The 25,159-nt window shown below is 38.8% G+C and overlaps 1 protein-coding gene across 1 annotated transcript in view; it reads left to right on the plus strand.

Annotated features, from left to right (window-relative positions):
- The first annotated feature begins 714 nt into the window (after positions 1-714).
- PALLD (palladin, cytoskeletal associated protein) overlaps positions 715-25,159 on the plus strand; it is a 247,199-nt gene continuing 222,754 nt past the window's right edge. The window contains exons 1-2 of the mRNA XM_075258140.1: positions 715-823; positions 1,442-2,444. Coding sequence (XP_075114241.1) covers positions 1,456-2,444 — 989 coding nt within the window. The 5' untranslated portion in view covers positions 715-823; positions 1,442-1,455. The remainder of the gene's footprint in view (positions 824-1,441; positions 2,445-25,159) is intronic.

A 25,159-nucleotide genomic window follows, 5' to 3' on the forward strand; every position in this document is an offset into this window, starting at 1 on the left:
TAAGCTATTATATTCACAACAGACAGAAAAATAGTTTTCCTATAACTTTTCAATCTAAACGCTGCAGAAGTTTAACCAACTGAAGAAGTTCGGGTTAGTTCTGCTACATTTGTTTGTGCCTCCATAAGCCTGTAAGAGTAATGTATACAGACTGAGCCATATACTATTCTAGGAAGCTTCGTAATGAGGGCTGTCGCTATTTCCCACTCCATACACACGCTGGCGAGTGCAACCCTCACTCATAAACATCAGGTCTCCAGAAGTAAAGGGTCAGAAAACACTCATTGCATCAGTCACACTAATGGAGTCTCACAAAGATAGTGCATAGATACAAGATGTCATATACTCCGGGCTTAAGTTTTTTTATTTCCCTTTGTTTACATGTTGCTAACATATTCCATAGCGCTGTACGGAGATCACTTACATCATACGAGTGTATGATTTCCAGCATAGGTTTATGTAATGACGATTAGAATTTTGTGAACATTTCATAAGAACTCCCTGTGCCTGTTAATGTTGGAAATCTTTGTCTAGATAATAATATGAAACAAGTAGTCCCTCTGATATCTGAGAGGCAAGTGTTAGTGAGGGTATTTCAGCAAGGCCCAACAGCCTGTCCCTTGGAATTTCAGATAGCAGTTCACTGAAACATGAGATCAGTTACCAAATATAGTTGACTAGAGGAAGAATGACATGGTCCTGTGGGAACAGATGCAAGGTTCAGGCCACATTCACCTCATGAGTGCTGTGGGGACAAAGCAATACTTAATGTATAGCTGTACATCTCCTTCCCTTGTCTAGAGAACTCTTCCAGGATTATACGGTGAGTGTTACCTTCTTATATCCACCTGCTGCCGATATACAGAATGCTTACTATTGCTACGAAGCATGTCTTACATTGATAATAATTTGTGATGTACTTGACAACATTACTGACATTACCATACTATTTCTTCTTTCTAAAAGTATTATTGCGGATATGTTCATCATAACTAACAGTTTTAAGGAATTACTTAACTTTGGTTATTTCACTTTTCACTCTTCACTTTTAAATTTACACACTTCCTTAGTACCGATGAAATGTTCCTATCTATTGTAGTCTAAGTTTAGCAAAGGTCTATATTGTCTGGTGGCACTTGCAATCTCTACTGGCTAGGATGCCATTATTTAGTTTACCAGCAATGTGGCACTATTGATAATTGACTTTATACTTTATACTGAATTTCCTCATGGCGGAACTATTAAAGGATTAAAGGACTATCTTTATATTATATGTTTATACCATGTTACTTTATGACTGATCATTATCACATGCTCAAGTGGTAACTTTGGGATGCTACATTTGTAATACTTGTAGTACATGATTTCTTGACAAAGTCATAATTCCCGTGTTTGGTGGATACCAACTCTGACACCAGTATTATTTTCTTGTCTATACTAGAATTATTCTTTAGGATGGCAAACAGGGCGCTGGATCAAGCTCTGCCAGTTTTAATTCCAGATATCTATTCTAATAAGACAAAAACAGAATGTTTATCTGAAAATACGTCCGAAGCTTCATCCCATGACTCCTTCTATGACTCTTTATCAGACTTGCATGGAGAAACCATTGATGGAAACTTCCCAGAACTCTCTGCTTTCCTAAGTCAAGAAGAAATGAACAAGAGCCTTGACATTGCACGTGAGGCCTTCTCAGGTCCTCATACTGTGGATCCAACCCAAGGACATGTTTTGCCTCCACGTGCTAAGCAGCCTGATAGATCTTTTAAAGAAGTAAAATTAAGTAATTCCACATCAGAAGGCCCAAGACGAAGGGATGGTGGACTTAATAAATCAGGAAAATCCAACAAACCAGAGCCCTCAAATGTTCGTGGAATGATATCCCCATTTCTAACCACTAGCCCAAGTATAATTCGAGCTTTGCAAGCCCAAAAAGCCTCAAAAAACCATGGTAAAAGTGGCTACAACACACTTCCAATTCCAAAAGCAAGATCGAAAACAATTAACAAGGATGTTAATGCGCAAAGTGAAATGTGTCAAAAAGCTGCTAATTTTATTGAAGAACTCTCTGCAATATTTAGAGAGACAAATAAAGCAAGAGATAAACGAGCGAACGGAGATTCTTCTTCCCCAGATAGTGGCTACCTCTCTCCGAAAAAGGAGAACATAATTATTATTAACCCCAAAGTGAAGGAAGCCGAAAAACCACAAGAAAAATCACCAGATGTGACCCCTGTGAGATACACTGAGGATAAAACTGAGAAAGTAGAATATTCTGAAGTTAAGCAAACCAAAGAAGAAAGCAGGCATGGCCAGGCTAATAAATCGTACTCTCCTCCTTCAGCTGCTCGATTTGTCCAGAAACTGAAAAGTCAAGAAGTAGCTGAGGGCAAGAGAGTCAGGCTAGAATGCAAAGTGACAGGAAACCCTAGTCCACAAGTCAGGTAAGTCACCCAGTCTATACCTCACTTGTATATGTACTGTACAGTAATATTAAACTCATGTGAATATTTTCTTATCAAAACTAAGAGCTTCTAGGGTATGTTCACACATGCTATATTTACCATATATACTTGAGAATAAGCCGAATTTTTAAGCACAGTTTTTGTGCTGAAAAAGCGACTTATACTCGAGTCAAGCAAAAAAAAATAATTTTTTTTTGTTTGTTTTGAAGGGGGGGGGGGTGTTATGACCAGCCACGATAGTAATGTATAGAATCTCCCATAAAATAGTGGGGGAAAAAAAAGAAGCTTTAAAATATATAATAAAAAAATAAAATAAATAAAAGTTCTCAATCATTCCTTTCCCTAGAATACATATAAAAGTAGAAAATTACTATGAAACACAAACACATTAGGTATCCCTGTGTCTGAAAGTGCCCGGTCTACTGAATATAGGGTATCTGCAGTGCTCCTGTTCCATCGGGAAGGGGTTAATAGGAGCACTGCAGATACCCTATAGTCAGCCAGGCTGAATTCCAAGTGGGGAAAAAAAAACAGTCCTCAAGTTCAGGGAAGGGGCAGACAGGCAACCAAAACACCCCCTCCCCTTCCCCAGCACCCAGCATCTACTGCACCCAAAAACTATTTTAATTTTTGAAATTTTCCAGTAGCTGCTGCATTTCCCTCCTAGGCTTATACTCGAGTCAATAAGTTTTCCCAGTTTTTTGTTATAAAATTAGGGGGGTCGGCTTATACTCGGGTCGGCTTATACTCAAGTATATACGGTAATGTAAATTTTTAATACCTACCAACATTCAGCAATGAAATACAGTACAATGTCAGTGAACAGGACTTTGGGAAACCCCGATCACAAAGTACGTAAAATATCTTCTGTGAATTTTAGGATTTGTTGCATGACCTATCTGTGAAGGATTTATGCCACATATTTCACATTGAAATCTAACTCAAAATCCATGCAGATTTTGCCATGGTTATGGTGCAAATTTAAAGGTTAGTTCCACAACCTAGTTTTATGTAATGTTTGGACTTAGCTTGACGCTTTTAAGCTAAAACCAGGAACAGGTTTCAAATATGGAAAACACAAACCTTTCCATCGTCCTCTTTTTATATTTCGTACATGGTTTTGGCTTACAAATACTAATGCAAATTACATTTGTGAAAAAATAGTTCTAGTCACATGTGTTTTTTTTTTTTTTTTTTGTACTATTGTTTATGATGTACTGTATTAGTGAAAAGATCAGTTTGGATTTGCTGCAGAGCCAATACGACGTAATACAACCAGCTATACTCTAAGTAAGACTATGCAGATAAGACTGGGTTCAGACTTTACATTCTGGTGCAGCTCAAAGCAGCATCAAAACCACTGGGTGAAAAGCTGGGTAAACACAATGTTCATGCAGGGAGTTTTGCTGTCAACACATCCATTATTTTCATTAAAGAAACAGTTCTAGAATACGAACACCAACAAAGAACAATGACGCCAAAACCTTAAAAACACAAAAAATTACCTAAAACAATCATCAAGTTCGTTAGGGCTTGATAGACCATATAAATTGTTAATAATTATTGCTAAAGATTTTTTCAAATCCAACAACCTCAGGTTAGCTGCCATAAACTCATTGGTGGTAACCCGTGGCATCTTAAAGTTGTAGCATAGTTGGATGAGATGTAAACAAATTCCACCCACATCCTACACAACAAAAAAACGCAACAAGTCAACTATTGCTGGCGGTTTTAACAAATGCAAAGGCTGAAAGCAGTAGAGTAACTGCCAGGAGATCTGCAGGTGAGCCACAGATAAAAAACACCCAGTGTTGGGAGATTTTGCAGTAGAAAATGCTGCTGAATATCCTGGCAGATATTCAAACCTACTATGTTATCATTCCTGGATATGGTGGAAAAAAATACAAAAAGTGAAAAATAAACATAAAAACACAGTGGGGGGATTCATCAAATGCATCTAAAAATTATTTGACTTACCATTTCATCTAGTATGAAACAAATAGTGTAAAATGTGAGAAATTCTGTGTCCAGTAAAAATGACACATTAACTTTATTCTTCAAATTAAAATTGATTTTGTGTCACCCATTACTTTTTTATATTATATGTGTGTGGCCTTTTTCTGTTGGGCAAGGTGTATATTTTATTCCCTTTTTAACATCTACCATAATAGTACGGTGGATGTCGAATATTTTAATATGGTGACTGCTCAGCTGACTGAGCTGCCAATTTCGGGAGGATGGCCAGCCCCCTGGAACAAGATCCATGACAGCCGGTAGACTATTGAAGGCACCCAGTCTTGCCTGGCATTGAATTGTACAATAAAATAAAACAAAATAAAATACAGTTTTTCTTCAATTCCACCCCATTGTGAATTTTTTCCAGCTTCCCAGTACATAATACAGAATATTAAATGGTACCATTATGTAGTACATAATTTCTCCTGGAAACAATAAGTCCTCATATGGTTATATGAACAATAAAAAAGTTATAGGGTTTGGAAGGGGGAGTCAGAAATGAAAAATGAAAATCAAAAAATGCCTCCGGCGGGAAGTGGGTAATGATGCCATTTTAGGACACATATGGCTTTTTGTAAAAAAAAATTTCTCGAAGCGCAGGGAACATTGTGGATTGGGGTAGTTAGTGACTGTCAAGGGTATTTTCCCAAGCCAATTTTCCTATCAGTATATTTTGGGAATGTTGGAGGAAACCAGAGTGGTTTTCATAATTGAAACAATGGAATTTAATGTTTTTAGCTAGGTCGCTTTCTCTCAGGAAGATTATAACACTTACTTCAGTAATGTAGTTATTAAAACCGCTTTCCAGGACAGTGCTGTAAATCAAGTCTCTGTTTCTAAGAATTGCTAATCACACTTGGGATTATCTAATATGTGTTAAATATGCAAGTAAGCAAATGCTGAAATGCACCTGTTGTGGATTAGACAATAATAGATAGGAGCGGCTGACTGGATAAAGCGACCATCAAGTGGAGACATAAAGAACCACATTGACATGGTCAAATAATACATTATGAAATAAATGCTGTATCTTATAATACTAGGCCACAGGCATACTGTAAGAACTTCCTTAAAGGGTTAAATCATGTACAACATACCACCAAAAACAGGACTGGATCCAATAAAGATTTCTTTATTTACTACTAAAGAACCTAATTTCTTACCACCACGATACCAAAAGTTAATATGGCTCCATAGTACATCACCTTTGTGACAAACTTTATTCTCTAGTAAAAGCAATTTATCTATGGCAGAGAACGTCCATTACATGGCAAGTAGATGCTCATGGAATCTGAGGAAAAAAATCCTTTGTGTATCTTTATAAAAATGGAGCAGAAGGTAGAATGATTCTAAGGAATTATAGTACGTGTTAGGCCCGGATCACATCTGCGCATGGGTTTCCATTCGGGGAGTCCGCTTGGGGACCCCCTGAATTAGGGGTGTAAGTACCAGGGTAGCGGCTTCCACAAGGCCCGGGGCATAAGGGGGCCCAGTGACAGCCGCTACTGCTACGTTTTTTTTGTTTTTTTTTAATAGGGCGTCCTATTTACTTACCGATCCTAGAAGGGGCCGGGATCAGTAAGTGATGCCCAGGCCCCACAAGCACTATTATTATACTCGGGGTCTTTTAAGACCTCCAAGTATAATGATTGGAAGCCTAAGACAGGTAAGGGAACATAAAAAAAAACAGTGTTACTTATGTCTCCTGGCTCTGGAAGGCTTCAGACCTATTTCAGTGACGTCCCTGACATCACATGACCAGGGCCCCGTCGCGACACAGGCCCCCGGGTCACGTGACATCTCAGACATCATTGAAGATGCCCACCATCAGTGGGGAGTGCTGCGAAGCCAGGAATAAGTAAGTAACAGTGTTTTTTTATGTTTGTATCCCCTCCTTGGGTCTCCGATTATTATACTCTGGGGTCTGAAAAGACCCCAGAGTACATAAATTGTTCATGGGTGTTCACAATGGAGCATAATACTGGGTGAAGAGGTGACTATAGGATATAACACTGTGTGCAGGGGCCACTATGGGTCGTAATAGTGTGCGCAGGAATGTGGGGGGGAGTGTCAGTCAGGGTCTTCAGCGTCAGTCGGGGGGGGCCCTATGATAAAAGTTCGCCACGGGGTCCCTCCATTCCTAATTACGCCACTGCCCCGAATGGAAACCTAATCCACATAAAAAAGTGGTTACCTTAGGAAACCCGCAGACCCCACAGACTATAATGGGTCCATGTGGCTTCTGCACAAAAAATGCGGAGAGAAAAGTGCTGCTTGTGGGACATTTCTATCCGCATTTTTCATGTGAAGAGGGAAACAGAATGGCCCAAATGCAGATCTGAAATGAGCCTAACCTGCCATAACCTGCAAATTGAACAAAGCCATAATATAATACTTATCACAATCTATGATACCATACTGATCCTTTGTATATCAATAGTATCATACAGATGCCCACAGAGATTTTTTTGCAAAATTCTAAAAAACTATTTGCATGTGTATTGGAGCCACATAGTTGAGTTATATTGTTGCTGTAAATAGTTACCATACAGCAGTACATGTATACTCTCCATTCAGATACCACTATTCAAATGTCAGTGGTCTGTTGGTCTTTGTTTACTCTGCCCCAGCAATGACTTTGATGACATCACATGTTGAGGTCATATACCATGCAGAAGAAGGAGGTAGTCAAAGCTCAGACTAAACTTTTTTGTTTGTTCCTCTTTCTAGGGGCACATAATGGGAAAACACTGCAAGGCAATTTTTAAAAAAAGTTGTCCAATAGCTCCAAAATGTCCAGAAGACACCCCTTTGAAGTGACTTTGGAGCCAGTAACTTAAACAGTTTTTTTCCAGACAGATAAAAGGCAAGGTTATCGATATTATATGAGTGGAGGTCAGACTGATCAGCTGTTGTAATGGGGACAATACACAAGGGCTGTGCATGAGTAAAATGAATGGGGAAACTGAAAAACCACTTATAACCAATATAGATTGTGAAGTTGTTTAAGCCACCACAATGGTAATTCTACCCCAATGTCTTTTAGGCTAAAGCACCACGTTGCGGAAACGCAGCTTTTTTTGTTGCAGATTTTGCAGCATTTTTTGAGCCAAATCCAGGAGAGGATTGAGAAAAAGGAAGAAGTGTAAGAACTTCCTAGAAATTTCCTATTCCTTTTGCAACCACTCAAAAAACTGCAGCAAAATCTGCAACAAAAAAGCTGTGTTTCCGCAATGTGGGGCCTCAGCCTCAGTGTTTTTGGTTCCAGATTTTGTTGCAATTTTTTTGAGCCAAAGTCTGAAGTGGATTAAACAAAAAGAGCTTCATTTATATTTTCCATTCCTTTTCAACCCACTCCTAACTTTGGCTCAAAAAAACGCAGCAAAATCTGTAACAAAAAAATGGGATAAGGCCCCATGGGCTGGAACCACCGCGCTAAAGCGCTGCGGGAACAACCATGGCGTGAACGCAATGAGTTTTCCTCTGCGGACTTTCTCTTACAATTATATCTATGGGAAAGCCGCCGGCATTTCCATAGATATAATTAACTTGCAATTTTCAAAACCGCGACGATTTTGGAAATTGCAGCGTGTCCGCACTGCGATTTTTTTCCACGAAGTGGGCATGGGATTTGCATGACTCCCATCCACTTTGCAAGTACTGTATAACACCACAATTTTTCCCGCGGCCAAATCGCGGTGTTTCAGGCCCGTGGGGCCCCGGCCTATGTGTAAAATTGGTGAGTTTTTGATTTATTACAGGTGTTTTTATGCTTTAGGTAGAAATCCTGACAATTCTCCTGTGAAATACAAATTTGGAAGCATATACTTAGAACTTATTCCTCTGTTCTTTCTGAGAATACTGTATCTGTAGGAACTGGTAATCAGTATAGCATTTTTATAGCAGAATTCATATAAGTTCATGGGATAGAAGTGGAGAACAATTTACAGTTTAATGACCAAGATAACAATGGTTCAATTCTTGCAAACAATAGAATTGTAAAAGTTCGGGAAAGTAAGAGCTTTCTAGTAAGGTGCACCGTAACCTTGTCTTCTTAGAGGACCTGCGCTCGCATTTTACTCCTTCCCAAAAAAGAATTTATCTCTGTGCACTTTGCTGCCACCTGCTACATGAAGAGATAATGGCTGAAAGCTGCCAAGTTTTACCACTGTGAGCCAAGAATATATGCTGCCTCAAGGTTTATTCCCAGAAAGTATGTCTGACAACAGCTGCCACAGAAATATCACAAAGTCCTGCAGGAACATGACTATATGCCTACATAAAATACTTGCATTATTCATAAATCTGAGTACAACCCAAAATGCAAGTAGTTTACCAGTAAGGTTGGTGTCTGCAGTTATGAACGAGATACAATAATTCTCATTGACGTACACAGTTGTAATAACTTTGTGGCTTTTGTATTAGGTTTAAACCACTATCACTATCTCTGGACGGTGCATGAAAAATTTATTTTCTAAATTGTAATATTTTTCAGTTTACTTTTTGCAAATAAAATGTCTATAAGTACTTCTGCCTGCAGGTGGCGCACTAAGATTATGAATAAGCATTACACACCTGTAATATGACAACATAACTCATATGATACAATAATACAAAGCATAATTTTCCTTCTTCATGATGTATTTTATTTTTTCTAAATATTTTAATGTAATTGGACTCATAGACAAAGCACCAAAAAAGAGTTGTTGGAAGCAAATGTAACTTTGCATATGTAATGTAATCATGATATATGTGATGACTACTAATATTAGACTGAAAAGATACATTTATTGGGTAAAACTACAAATGAATTTCTAGTGCCATGTTAGGTCACCTCTAGCCTGGATACAAGATGAGACAAGATTGAATATACGTTCCGTAAGGTAGACTGCAACACATTTGCCTATAGATGTTGCATCTGGGCCTGTAGATCCTGCACATTCATATGTTGTCAAAGTTGGTCTTGCATCTAGTCCCATAAATGCTTGCCTAGCAATAAATCTGGCAACAGGGTAGGCCAAGGAACTGTTGCAATCTGGCCACCTTGTTGTATGTGGGTGAGCATTAGCCTGCTGTAAATTGCCAGTTGGATACTCTGCCATGAGACACAACACATATGGATGCTGTATGTCCTGTACTTATCACAGAGCTGCTACTGTCACTTGTATCACTACTAGGGGTGACTGACTGTCATGAAATGGCTCCCCATGTCATCACATCAGCAGTAAGTGTGTCACTCCACGGTAAAGGCAAGACTGAAGAGCGCAGCATACTTAAACCCGATCAATTTCAGATCCTAAACTCAAACTGATGGTCTCAGTTTAATAATGCACCCCCTGTCAAAGCCTCTCAAGTGGGCAAAATGTCTTTCAGTGCATCGTAGAGTCATGTCTAGGAGACAACAATCTCTCTCCAAAAAGCACTCTAACCAAAGGTAGCCTCTGAGAGGTGTTTTATAGGGCAGAATGGAAGCACCTTTATGTCCTCTTGTGACAGTGTCTAATCAGACCCCAGCCAGTGTCGGACTGGGATTCTTTGGACCCACCAGACAGAATTACAACAACCCCTATGAAAAGACTATGAGAGGATGGACCAAGTTGCCGACTTTGCGGTTAACAAATCCGGAACAAAAGGGACCCGCGCTGAATGATTAGGTGAAAAACGACTTTTTATTGAACAAACACACTACGCGTTTCGGGCATTCACTTCGCCCTTCCTCAGGTGCAATAGTTCCTTAACATAGGTCGTTTTTCACCTAATCATTCAGCGCGGGTCCCTTTTGTTCCGGATTTGTTAACCGCAAAGTCGGCAACTTGGTCCATCCTCTCATTATTTATACACCCATGAGGTGTGAGGGACCTCGCAGCTGCATCCAATTTAGGATCCCCATCCAGTGATCCTGTTGTTTTATAGAGTGTTGTGTATCCACACAACCCTTAAAGGTGAGCTCAGATTTGTCTTTTGCACTTAACCAGTAAGGCTACAGATTTACACTACGGTTTGCTCGGTGTCTCTCTCTCTTTTTTTTTTCTTTTCGAGATATGAAAAGACTATAGTACCCTTCCAATTCACAGATATATATATATATATATATATATATATATATATATATATTGTATATGTAAGCTCTGTAGCTCTCTGTGTCACAGGGAAGCAGCAGATCTACACGGGTCCTGACAGTTGGACCCCTGCTCATCTAAAATGCATATTCTATCCTTTGGATAATACATCAGTTTTGTAAAGTTGGATAACCCCTCTAACATTAACTCACTTCACGTTATAAACTCTTAAGCATTATACTAGATTAATCTGAAGAGGAATTGGGCTCACAAAAAACCCTGAAAAGACATACTTCCTTTAATTAAGCTTCATTATCACATTTCTTATTGGTATCAATAACATTAGTGACTATCATTCGATTATTTACCCCAAATTCCCCATTCTCTCAGAGGGGCCTCAACTAACTAATAAGATAAGTTACAGTAGCATGGATAATACAGTAATATATTACAAGAAAAACAACATACAAAAAGCACAGAATAGAAAATATAATAAAGATGGTAGGAGTCATAACAAAATACTTCAGGATCATTTAGTTCTCTGTGCGGACTGCTCTACGCTTAGCCTGGTGTTATGATACAGACTGACCGTGGTTGGGAGGAAGAACCTCCGATAATACTCCTTCTCACGCTTGGGGTGAAGCAGTTGGTCGCTGACAGTACTGCCCAGTGCTATCACAGTCTCACTTTCCAAGGCAGTCTCAGCCAGCATCTTGCCATATAGACTCCTCTGGCCACTAAAACTGAAATGATAGGCACAATGGAGCGTCAACACAAAATTGTCACTGCAGAGTGTTCTCCTCCAGACAGAAGCAAAGTGTCACTTTAATGCCTACGACTTGAATATAAAATGAATGTTCCTCATCTGATCAGATTGTTAGATAGTCCAATGGTAAGAAACCTTCACCAGTCTCTTCTGCGCATGCCCTCAACCAAACAGTAACAAAAAGTAATCTAAAACAAGAGAAATCTTTTCTTCCTGCTATTATACAAAGCTGACTTTCTAAGTCAAGGTGTCATTCAGCCCAAGTCACAGCATGTCAACACACAACAAACAAGCACAAAGGTACAAGGACGTCATTGCCACGCTGTTCTCACAAACCTAAAGTTCTCTTGTTATAGTTCTTCAAAAAACAGCACAATGTTCAAACAAAAATCATGTTGTGACAGATATCAGTTACATACAAATGACAGGGGGAGAAAGTTGTTTAAGAAGCATGAATAGGAAGAAATCCTTAAATAAAATACCTGATATGTGTGTGGGTGTGAACACACCTCATGTCACCAAGATGTAACTATTGACACATCCACAGTATGGTTCACCTGTTTTAGGAATACTAACATTGAAATCCTTCATATCATCTCTTTTGTTGTCTATCCTTATCTTTATTAAAGTATACATATGGCTCCCTTAATACTATACACTGTCTACCAATAAGTATTTGGACACCTGTGGTCCGAGCGGCAATTACAGCCTCAGCCCTCTGGGGCATGCTTTCCACAAGTCCTTGTAAGATGGCTAGTGGAATTTTATTCCATTTGCCTTGGAGAAGACAGGCAAGTTCTTTCACCGATTTTGGATCGCTGCTGCACCCCTTAGTTCGGCGATCCAACTCGTCCCAGAGGTGCTCGATAGGGTTCAAGTCTGGGCTCTGGGCAGGCCAGCCCAGTCGGTTAACCTGATTGTCACTGTACCAAGCAATGGTAGACCTCGCTATACGACAGCTAGCATTGTCATCCTGGAAGTAACATTGGTCCGACCATAGAACCGCCATAATGTAGGAAGCCCACTGTTATCTAAAATAGTGCAATAGGCGTCAGTGTTGAGTTTATCATGCACTGGGATCAAGGGTCCAATCCATACCAGGAGAAACACCCCCAGACCATAACTCCACCGCCCCAGAACTTTACTGGGTGTCCAAATACGTTTGGTAGACAGTGTATTACAGTATGTTTATAATATGCACACTATTATTTTTTACCAGATGTGAGGTGTGTGTCTATACTATTGTGTCGAAAATTAAGAAAAAAATATCCTGACTACTGTAGCTTTCACAATTTTACTTTACATTTGATTTGTTTTTGTAGTTATTTTATCCTTTTATTTAATTTTTACAACTGGTATTTCCATTTTATAAGATAATGGATATATTTGTTCCTCTTCTTTCCATTTTGTAGCGTATGCTATATACCTACAGCTTTATGTCATTGTTAATGGCTAAATATTTTGAAATATTCTTTATCACAGCGATGATATATATTTTGTGGTATATCTAAAGATGAAATATGGGGTATAAGTGAATATAAATGCAGATGGTAAATGTAGCGACATGAGCTAAGAAATGTGAACCTGGTACCAGTCCTTTAAGAAAACATGAAACTGACGTTCCATTGATGGAAGCCAGAGCGACATTGAAAGCACATGTGCTGAAAGTATCTCTCAATAACTAATATTATAATATATATTATTTTATATCACAAGGTATAATCTAAGGCTCAAAAGCACTGTAGAAAATTTTAAGTAAATGTCTAATAATCTGAGTTTATAACACCTTCTAGCCAATAAGACTGAGTGAGAATTCTGGAGGGATATAAATCCAAAAAGCTATTTTTGATGTATGTAAGATGACTTTCATGTACCAAGTGGGGCTCAGTGATTTTCATCACTGAAAAGCCATAATACAATATTCTTAGATACATCCATTACAATCATTGGAAATTTGCTCATAATGTGTCAGGAATTTACAGTGAGTAAAAGAACACGGCCAACATTATCAGACTTTCTATAGACAACAGAAGGTCATTAATTCTAGGAATCACCAGTCGCCTGTTCATTTCTTTATTCCCTGTCGTCCCACCAGCGGCACAAGGCCCATATTGTGCCGCTGTTGGGACTAAGGGAAAACAGATTATCTACATAATCATCCATTGTGCACCTCCATATATCTAAGATATTTCACCAGATCATTTTGCTTCATTTAAAGGGGTTATACACTTTTTAATATTGATGGCTAACAATATTAGATCTGCAAGGGTCCAACACATGGGACAATGGCAGATTAGTGGTTCCACGACAATGGCTCCCGGTATTGTTTACATACTCACGATTGAAGAAACTGTAGTAATAGTTTTAGGTACTGCAGTGGTGTCCAATAGAATTCAATGGGTTATCACTGCAGTACCTAACACTGCTGCTACAGTTTCAATGGGAAACAGAGAAGTCCCAGTCCCAGTGCAGTCCCAGAGCACCTGATCTGTGGGAGTCTCGGATAGGCCATCAATATTAGAATGTAGATAACCCCATTAGAATTATAGTGGATTAGACAACAATCTGATGTATATAAGGGCAGCTTTATAGACCGCTCATGTTTAGGGAAAGAATCAGAAATGTTGGATTTCAACATTTTCAATCCTTTGTGTCCAGATAAGCTGTTGCCAGAAGTGCAGATAGATACTGGTGCCAGAAGATACAATCCACAGTTCCTAAATTTCCCATTAGTATGACTTTGGAGTATGACTTTGGAGTGTAGGAGAAATCTCAAACCTTGGGGAGAACATACAAACTCCTGGCAGATGTTCTCCATGGTCAGATTTGAGACTAACACACCAGCGCTGTAAAGCAACCTTGGTAACCGCTGAGCCACCGTGCTACCCATACTACCCTCACACCAACCAATAAAACATACTGAATTATAATATAGCTAAAAATGGTTTTGTATGGTTAGCATTTTCTCTTTTCTTAGGAATCTAGTTTGGTGGGCTTAGGGTTGGTGGGTTTTATTGCAGTCTCACCATCTAGACTTTTTGTGTTAGCAGATTATTAGAGGAAACTATTTTCAGTGCAGTAAGGTGTTTCATTTCAGGATCTATGTGAGTTTCAGGGGTATACTAAACTATTTAGGTCCTGTGGTTTCTGCCCTAGTAATTGTTTCAGAATGTCAGCACATGCTAATATAGTATATTTTTAGGTTTTAGGTTTTCATTTGGTATATTAGAATCAGCAAAAACATTTCTATATGTATAATGTGCATATACAGTACATGTATAAAACATTATACAGTAAAACTTCTCCAAAAGAACCACCTTTTAGAAGACCACCCCCTTACCCAGAGCACATTTTCTGTGTTGGATTTTTAGTTTTCCATATTACCCATTTTTTAGAAGACCACCTCCTAGAAGACCACCTTTTAATGCAATTTTTGGTGATCGCTGTATACAGTATATACCTCCTTTGACCAAGTGCCAAGATCTATGTAACAGGTATTAATCAGGCTAAGTCGAGATCACTTCGCATTGCGAACTAAATGATCCTGAAGTCTTTCTTTCTTTTAGTTGCTATGACTTCTAGTATCTTTTCTATTTGCTATGAGCTTGTATGTGTTCTTTCTTGTAATATATTACTGTATTATCCATGCTGCTGTAACACACTGAATTTCACCATGGTGGGACTATTAAAGGATTAGCTTATCTTATCTTGGCTGCAAAAGAATCTTATTTAAATGTGCTCCAAAATATCATGTGATTTAGCTTATGTGGGAAAATGTAGCTATTAGGTGAGGTTTATATCTGTGCCAGGGGGCCCATACGATGGAGAGCCAGACCGCTAAAACATTGGTTACCCACAGACACCCACAGAAAGTCCTTTTCCAGAGTTTTATGTGGCCCCACAGCTCCACCAAACTGCTGACTATCAGGAGTGCCACGAGTTGGACCCCACCAATCTTATTCCCTTATATCTTTGGATAATGGCCCTCTTGTATGAGCAGGTTATCCCCAGCATATTTGCAGCACTTTTTAGTTGCCACGTCAAAGAGGTTTTAGTTCATATTACTTCTATGGACTTGAGCTTTGAAAAAATGTGTGTAATAGGGCATGTCGCTTCTTTTTTCCGCTACTAGCTAGCGGAAAAAATAAGTGAGCGGCTCCGATTGAAGTCAGTGGGAACCGTTTTTGGCAGCGTATTCCGCGTCAAAATCCGCTGCCAAAAAACTCTGTGTGAACATACCCTTACTTGTCCAAAAAAATATAACCTACTGGATCAGGGCAAAACTAGTATTATAATAAGCAATATGTTCAAGATATTACTCAGGCAGAGGATGGCAGTGTCCAATCTGTTTCCATCTCTAAGAGAAGAAAACATGTAACACTCTATTAATGTCCAGTCTAGATGAAGATATTTTTTACTTATTAAACGTCGCTGTTGTACCTGGAATAGGCTGGCACGACTCTATAAAAAGATGTGACATTTTAATAGTCTGGAAACCGAACAACTCAGTAAGCAAGTTCAGTTTGACACCAGGTCATTTATATTATACCATGCAAGATAAATGAAATATTACAGTATATAACAATAAACTTCAGCAGTTATCAGATTGGTTGTATCTCCAGTTCTTACCCATTCTGGATACCTGAGGTTCAATGACTAATCAAAAAAACGTGTCTGAGGCTGTGGCCCCGTGTAGCGTAAATGCCACAATTTGGCCACGTCGGAAACATCGTGGCAAAAACTGCTGCATTTTACAGTACAGAAAAGTAGATGGGATTGTGGCTAGCCCCATTCACATATTGCAGAAAAAAATTACGGGTGCGAGTGTTTTTGAAATTTCAGCATGTCACTTATACCTATGGAAACGCTAGTGTTTTCCATATAGTTATAATACTGTAGAAACAGAAAACACGCTCAATTTTCCTCTTCCATTCCCTGCGAAAAGCAATGAAAAAAAAAACATGATGCATTTCCGTCACAGTTTTTTCCGTAGTGCTTTTTGGCTGTGGTTCACTATATGGGGCCTTAGCCTCAAAGAGGTTTATTCATTTGAAACATTAATAGTATATCACTTACATATTCCAACAATGTCAGAAGGGTGGGGTGATGCAATGTAACTTCAAGTGCTCTTCTACAATACTGTTTTAGGCCAGAGCCCTAAGTGGTGTAAAATCCAAGGAAAAAATGTGGCACTTTACAGTCACAGCACAGTGAATCCTATACCCACTTTGCACTAAAATACACACTGTGGACACGCAGCAATTTACAAAACTGTTGCAGTTTTGGAAATTGTAGCATGTCAATTATACCTACAGAAACTCTGGCGGTTTCCCTATAGGTATAATGGAAGCAGAAACATTCTGTTAAAGTGCTGAAGGAAGAACCATGATGCATTTCTACTACGGTTTTTCCTACAACACTTTTTTGCAGTGGGACACCATGTGGGGCCTCAGCCTTTGAGTGCTAAGGAATCACCATGCCCCTTTCGGGTAAGTTCAGACGGAGTTTTATGGTCAGGATTTTGAGGCCGTATCCGCATCAAAATCCTGACCAAAAAGACAGCTCCCATTGAAATCAATGGGAGCCGCTCAGGAGTTTTTTCCTGAAGTGAGGTGCTCATTCTTCATGTCGTTTCGCCTCGTGATTCAGCCTGAAGACACTCCCTCCTCCGGACTAGGCCCATTCATTCGGCCTAATCCTGACCAGAGTGCGCGACTGGATGCCAATGCAGTGCACCGGCTTTCAGTCGCGGCTACCCGGTTTTTGGTCCGGAACCTGACCAACCTGCCTCAGGTTCCGGACCAAAACACCCCGTATGAACTTACCCTTCTACCTGCTTCAGTATTTTTGGAGGCTGTATGGTCATCTGTTAGTGAAGCTGATTCATTATGCAGGCTAAGACTGATTGGGAAGGCGGCTGTTATTCTTCCATTAAGTTGGGAGCGCAGACATTTTAGGCATACCACTTGAATATTGCTCAATAATTATCTAGTTAAAGAGAACCTTTCACCATCTCAACCAGCTAGACACACTTGGAATTTCTTCTGTAGCTCCCACCATTCCCAAGCAATTATTTCTGTTAGTTTCAGCACAGTTTAGTGTCAGTTTGTCAGTCTGGGCTGTTTGCAGATTTGGATAAAAACAACATTATATTCTCATGTATATGAGGCAGTTAGTGCAGTGGGAGCATGGCTGCTGGCACTCAGACCCCTACCATCTCTTTCCAGCACCACTCTGTACAATGGGAGTTGATCCTCCTCATCACCCATCCTACTTGAGCAGATAGAGCAGTGGCTCCAGCAGGCTGAAAGCTGCTCCCAGTGCATCAAATGCCACATTTCCAAAAGATTTTATAGTTGTTTTTCTCCAAATTTGCAAAAGTGACATACATAACACAGGAATGTTGTTTATCACTGTAATATGTTCTATAAAACAGTGGTAGTATTTCAATATGCTTGGGGGAGAGGGTTAGTGTTTCACTAGTATCTATATATATATAGGGTGAGGACAAAAACAGGCTTTAATTTCCAACAAATGTTTGGATTTCTTTGTCTCTTAAATGGTGAGAAGAATGCACAGAAATACCTGGGAGAGTAAAGATGTTTTTTGAGATAATGTTATCATGTTTATAAACCAATTCCAATAAGTTTAGATTCCTATAACTACCATTGAACACGCAGATATATATATATATATATATATATATATATATATATATATATATATACTCTGTTTACTGAGTTATGAGCATCACCATCAAGTGAGCATCTCTTGTGGTTGAAGTTTGTCATCCAAGAATATGGTTGTTCCTGTATCATATAATAGATTTACTGCACAACCAGAACCAGCATAACTGAGACGACCTCTGGCTTGAGTTCCCCTTGTTACTGTGGCATGGTACTAAGTGCCAATAAAAGAGGACACTAGTAATCTAGGCATGTTGTCATGACTTCCTGGCAGGACATCTCTCAATTACAATAACAAACTTAAGGAAGATTTATTAGAAATCCGTAGGAGACATATCACCCCACACATGCTTTCCACTTGAAGCATTAAAAAGATCCTCCAGAAATAGAAAAAAAAGTCATTTTTCTGCCTTAACATTTGTTTGTGATTATATTGATTTGAAGTGAAATAAATGTATTACGATGAGTATGTCTTTCATAAACTATCATCGCATTTCAAGGCTTAGGGTATGTGGCCAAGCAGTCAAGGGCTAGAATCTTGGTAATGAAATTTGGATTCACTGTAATTACAGATTTTAGTCTTTTGCTTTTCTTCATGGAAGAATATCAGTTGTTTGGGACCAATGTTAAGTAAAAAAAAAATAAAGCCTAGAAGACACTTTTAATGTGGTTGCCATTGTGTTTACTCCTAACACTATATTCAACCCATTACCATGATGGCCCCCAGGCTCCAAAGCGTCTGCACTCTAACACACTTATCCTTCACGTAAGTTTATTTATATTATAATTATGTCCCAACTGTGATAGAAAAATACAATTAGAATAATTTCAGCGTACACATAATGTATGCCCCACGGAGTCTGAGTGTTTAGAAGAGGTCAGCCATTCTACAATGTAACTATGCAGCCAATAAAAAAGACATAACTGTGCTATAGACTAAATATATGCTATAATTAGCAACGCCGCGGCTTTCCATATAATGTTCCAAGTATTCAGTTCCAAGCACTTACACATTTATGACCTGTCTAGTGCATGTTTGGAAGTTTGCTCAGTGTTGCCAATTCACAATGAACCCCTTTGGAAATATGTCTTCATTTAACTGTAAAGTATACTGCAGACCAAGTCTCCGATTTATACTTGTGATATACAGAAAAATACTTCTTTTCTTAAAGTCAGATTGTCAGATTACTAAAGTATGTAGTATATTATTTATGCTAGAAATGCAAATAGGATTGGTTTTATGGGAAAGGCTTAATGAGAAAATAAAAAAGGATATATATTTGCACACAAAGTAAAGTATGTGAAAACGAAGTAGATATAAAGATTATATCTACATAGAAAAGAGCAGGTAAAAGTAGTCAGCTGCACAAAAGGAAGCATGGGCATTGGTCTGTAGAGGGGACCTTAAACAACCAAGTGGCCCCTGTAAATGAAAGCATGGGACCCTCTTGTTTAGGACTAGGATGTAGCTTTTTCACTATTTACCAAACATAGCGCTGTACATTCTATAGTGGCTATGCTTGGTATTGCAGCTCATTTGAATAGCCATGTGACCAATACACATGGTGCTACTGCCCTCAGAAGAGGAAGTGACACTCATTATCATAGTCCCGAATATTCCCTTTGAATCAATTCTCTTTCAGAAGATACAGAGTTACATTGGCCCAAAACACCCAGATAGGGTTAAACTGGCAAGTAGAGAACTAGAAAAACCTCTAGTGGGCCCAAACACCAGTATAATAATGTGATCTTATGGGGACCAGCAGAAAACAATCCCATTTGAAGCTGATAGTAGAGCAGGACACTCGTTGCTGGAGGTCTATCATGTTTTAGTTATTATAGAAATTCCATATAGGTCCTTGCTGAAAGCATAAAGTTACAATATAATTAATAGAAGATATGTACAGGTACAGGAAGGTTGGCTCCTTTGGGTAATTTCACCTGGTGGCCTGTTAGTCCAACACTCCATAGATGTCTATTAATTTGCCTTGTCCGGGATAAAATGCAAATAATCCTCTACACTAAACCCACACTGTCCCCCTAACTTCTAATTTACTTATATTACAAAAATGTGTATAACTACCCACATCCCTGGGACAGTCATGTGACCACCCCAAGGGCACTTTCCGATGTTCCGTTTCACCGAATGTCACAAGTACTCTTCCCTCCAACTCCATCAATACTATCGCTCCACATTGTACAACTCAAACATCATGTCTATATATATCTGGTCACATAAGGGTCTTCAAAGTGGTGCTCAACATCCCAAAAAAAAAGATAAATAAAGTTGTACTTGTAGAAGAAAAAAGCAGGGGGCACTCACCCAATTGAGGATCTTTTTCTTAAAACTCTTTAAACTTTTATTGACACATATTGTTTAAAACAAAGCCAGGAGGGAGAAGCGACATACTTCACATACTAGGCTTGAGAAAGCACCTGTATTGGTGTGAAACGGCTGTTGCCAACACCGCTGTATGTTGCTTCTCCCTCCTGGCTTTGTTTTAAACAATATGTGCAGTAGACATGCCACTCCATCTCTACTGTGCAGGCCTCACAGATACTTCCAGTCTGTGCACAGCTAGGAGAGAAGAAGAGAATCGTCTCCATCCTGCGCACAGTGAAGACGAAAGGAGGAGCCGTCTCCCAGATAGGAAGATAGGTCAGTATGATGTGGTGGGGGGTGGGCTTAGTTAGTTACTTGTGAATGGCTAGTAGGTGAGAGATAGCTTAGCTGGTGAGACAGGGAGGGGGATGTAACAGAGTGAGAGAGGAGAAGGGGAGCAGTGAAAGGAATGTGGTGTGGAAGATACACAAGAAGATACAGTCCTATGAAAAAGTTTGGGCACCCCTATTAATCTTAATCATTTTTTGTTCTAAATATTTTGGTGTTTGCAACAGCCATTTCAGTTTGACATATCTAATAACTGATGGACACAGTAATATTTCAGGATTGAAATGAGGTTTATTGTACTAACAGAAAATGTGCAATATGCATTAAACCAAAATTTGACCGGTGCAAAAGTATGGGCACCCTTATCATTTTATTGATTTGAATTCCCCTAACTACTTTTTACTGACTTACTGAAGCACAAAATTGGTTTTGTAACCTCAGTGAGCTTTGAACTTCATAGCCAGATGTATCCAATCATAAGAAAAGGTATTTAAGGTGGCCAATTGCAAGTTGATCTCCTATTTGAATCTCCTCTGAAGAGTGGCATCATGGGCTACTCAAAACAACTCTCAAATGATCTGAAAACAAAGATTGTTCAACATAGTTGTTCAGGGGAAGGATACAAAAAGTTGTCTCAGAGATTTAACCTGTCAGTTTCCACTGTGAGGAACATAGTAAGGAAATGGAAGACCACAGGGACAGTTCTTGTTAAGCCCAGAAGTGGCAGGCCAAGAAAAATATCAGAAAGGCAGAGAAGAAGAATGGTGAGAACAGTCAAGGACAATCCACAGACCACCTCCAAAGAGCTGCAGCATCATCTTGCTGCAGATGGTGTCACTGTGCATCGGTCAACTATACAGCGCACTTTGCACAAATAGAAGCTGTATGGGAGAGTGATGAGAAAGAAGCCGTTTCTGCACGTACGCCACAAATAGAGTTGCCTGAGGTATGAAAAAGCACATTTGGACAAGGCAGCTTCATTTTGGAAACAAAAATTGAGTTGTTTGGTTATAAAAAAAGGCGTTATGCATGGCGTCCAAAAAGAAACAGCATTCCAAGAAAAACACATGCTACCCACTGTAAAATTTGGTGGAGGTTCCATCATGCTTTGGGGCTGTGTGGCCAATGCCGGCATCGGGAATCTTGTTAAAGTTGAGAGTCGCATGGATTCCACTCAGTATCAGCAGATTCTTGAGAATAATGTTCAAGAATCAGTGACGAAGTTGGAGTTACGCCGGGGATGGATATTTCAGCAAGACAATGATCCAAAACACCGCTCCAAATCCTCAGGCATTCATGCAGAGGAACAATTACAATGTTCTGGAATGGCCATCCCAGTCCCCAGACCTGAATATCATTGAACATCTGTGGGATGATTTGAAGCGGGCTGTCCATGCTCGGCGACCATCTAACTTAACTGAACTTGAATTGTTTGTCCAAAATACCTTCATCCAGGATCCAGGAACTGATTAAAAGCTACAGGAAGCGACTAGAGGCTGTTATCTTTGCAAAAGGAGGATCTACTAAATATTAATGTCACTTTTCTGTTGAGGTGCCCATACTTTTGCACCGGTCAAATTTTGGTTTAATGCATATTGCACATTTTCTGTTAGTACAATAAACCTCATTTCAATCCTGAAATATTACTGTGTCCATCAGTTATTAGATATATCAAACTGAAATGGCTGTTATAAACACCAAAATATTTAGAACTAAAAATGATTAAGATTAATAGGGGTGCCCAAACTTTTTCATAGGACTGTACATAGCAAGAAACTAACACACTCTAAACAAATGTCAAAGATGTCAGGAGCTCCCACATCACCCAGAAATCACTCAAAACACTGTTAAGAGTATATGGGTTCACTTTTAACCCATTAATAACACTAACAGACCTTTTTCTTAAAAAAAAAAAAAAATTCCCGACTTGCAACGCAGGAAAGGGTGTCCAAAAATTGTAACAGTAAAAGACTGGGTTTTGCAAATAGATTTAATGAAGAGTATAATGCAACCTTTCTAAAGGTTTACATGTGTAATAAAATGGTTTAACATTTACAATAATCACAATACAACTCTTCTTAGATACATACTCTATGTGATAGATGTTTAAACACTTACACAACTACACAATGGATAATATTTACCTCTTGCCCCCATAGTTACTTTTCGGTATGTGTTTTTAGTCTCATGCTTTTCAAAAGCCATAACTATTTTTCCGTTCACACAGCCATTTTGAACAAATTTTTCTTTGTAATGGTACCATTTAATGTTCCATGTATGAGGTGAAAAACTGAATTTATATCACTTTCTTACAGGCTTAGTGACCTGTATTCTGTGGGTCATCCCAAATCCAAAAGATTTTCTTAGATTTATCTATTTCGGGCTGCATAAGGTACACTTTTCATTTATAGCATTTTGATGTTTTGATCACTTTTAATTCAAATTTTTATGGTAGAAAAAATAGAGAAAAAATATTGGTTCTGATATTCATTCACTTTGTGGAAAAAATATTTTGACTTTTGTAGCTCTGGCATTTCAAATATATATATATATATTTAACTTTTATTTTATATTATTTTAATATACATATATATATATATATATATATATATATATATATATATATATATATATTCCCCTTAGGAGGCTAGAACTCCTTGTCTGGTCTGATCACTAATGCATTGCAAAGTATTGAAAAATTCATAGCAGAGCTTGTAATACAACTACACTGATGACAAGCCTGCGAGCCTTCAATAGGTTCCATCTGCCTAGGGAACTTATCGCCACCCCAAATCTCAATCATCACCAAAATGGCAGCACTGGTGAAAAGATGTATCAGTCACAGAGCAGTCATGGCGGTCTCTCAGCTACCTCTTTGATGGTCACCATGTTAAAAGACTTGACAGATGTCAGGAAAAGGTTAAGTCGGTTCCCTATAAACAGTCAAAAACTTTTGTGCAAGTCTTATTTTTACTGACATAAATGTAATTTAGTAGCATATATGCCGAGAATATACCAAGATTTATCCATCGTGAGAACAACTCACAACAAAAGCCATTACAAAGGTTAAAGTTAATACTTGCTGCTACTTTATTTACTATACGAAAGTGCAGCTCCAGTTATAAAACAACTATTCAGAAATGAATAGTACAGATAAATATAACAAAGTTTGTAATGTATCTTTGTTCCTTCTCCATTTTACATGTTAGTTTATGGAGAGGGGAGGAGGAGCAGGAGGCTGTTGGAAAACATATCGTTGTTGCTGCTACACTCTGCTACACTGTGAGTTAGGCTAAGGCTGGTCTTACACGGCCATAATGTAAGTCTGCAAATGGTCTTCAATTGAGGGTTTTCAATTGTGGACCATTTGCGGACACATTATATTCAATACGGCCTCTTACACCACCGGATATTTTATCCGTGGTGTGGACAGGCCGAAACCGAGGTCCGCAATGTGTGGATGACTTTTGCTACTTTTATACGGTGTATGAACATGGCCATAGAAGGGACTAAGTAAACACAGCACCAACGCTTCTAAAGCAATATTGTATAAAATCTAATTATCTGACAAATAAATAAAATGTCCCTAGAAATCTGCTTATTTTTCATAGCATGCAATATTGTGAAATTCCAATCAGCCATTATTTTCTGTAGGATAGGCTCTACATTCTGAATTTTCTCATTTTCTCTGACTTACTTGTTAAATCTTTGTATAGACTACCAGCATATCTGAGGAAGGAATCTTTGTCTGGAAAGTATGAGGATATTATGTTTTTAATATAAATAATACACTTGATCTCACTTGATTTCATTAGACGATTGTTAACAGTAAGTGTGCTCTTTTTTTCATAGTGTTCTGGCTCCAAAAATACAGCGGTGAATCTTTCAGGCTTTGTTAAGGAACAACACGGAATATCTGGCAGGGAGACACAAAACAATCTCACTGCATTCTTATAATGTTCTGCGTCTTATATACTCAAAACCTCACTGTGTATTAGAGCTGACTTTTTCCGAAATATTCAAAGTCAGTGCCAATAAAGTGCTCAAACTTAGTGCTGCCAACTAGTCTTGAAAGGTGCCAGTAAACATTTTCTTTGTAGCACGCTCTCTAATATGTTCTTAAAATGTACTTGTCATTTAATATAAATACGAGTTAGCAGCCAGTATCATATACAATGATCTTGCGCAGCTTTTGTTGCACGTAACTATGTTTTTTTTAGGGATAAACTGTTCCAATTCAGCAACACTCTTAATGCTCTCAGGTTGATCGTGGTTGCATGAATTGTGCCTATAGCTGGCATGGATTATGACAATGTCACAATGTTTGAAGGAACTTAGAAGGGAGGTTGCAACGATTTTGGAGAACTAACCACAGATCTGATGTAAGCTTGCTCAAATCCTTCTGTCTCTTCATGTAATCCCAGACAGATTGGGTGATGTTAAGATCAGGGCTGTGGGGTCATATCATTACTTCCAGGACTCCTCCTCAGATGTCT

The sequence above is a fragment of the Leptodactylus fuscus genome, chromosome 1, assembly GCF_031893055.1.
Source record: "Leptodactylus fuscus isolate aLepFus1 chromosome 1, aLepFus1.hap2, whole genome shotgun sequence".
In the NCBI taxonomy this organism is placed as follows: domain Eukaryota; kingdom Metazoa; phylum Chordata; class Amphibia; order Anura; family Leptodactylidae; genus Leptodactylus; species Leptodactylus fuscus.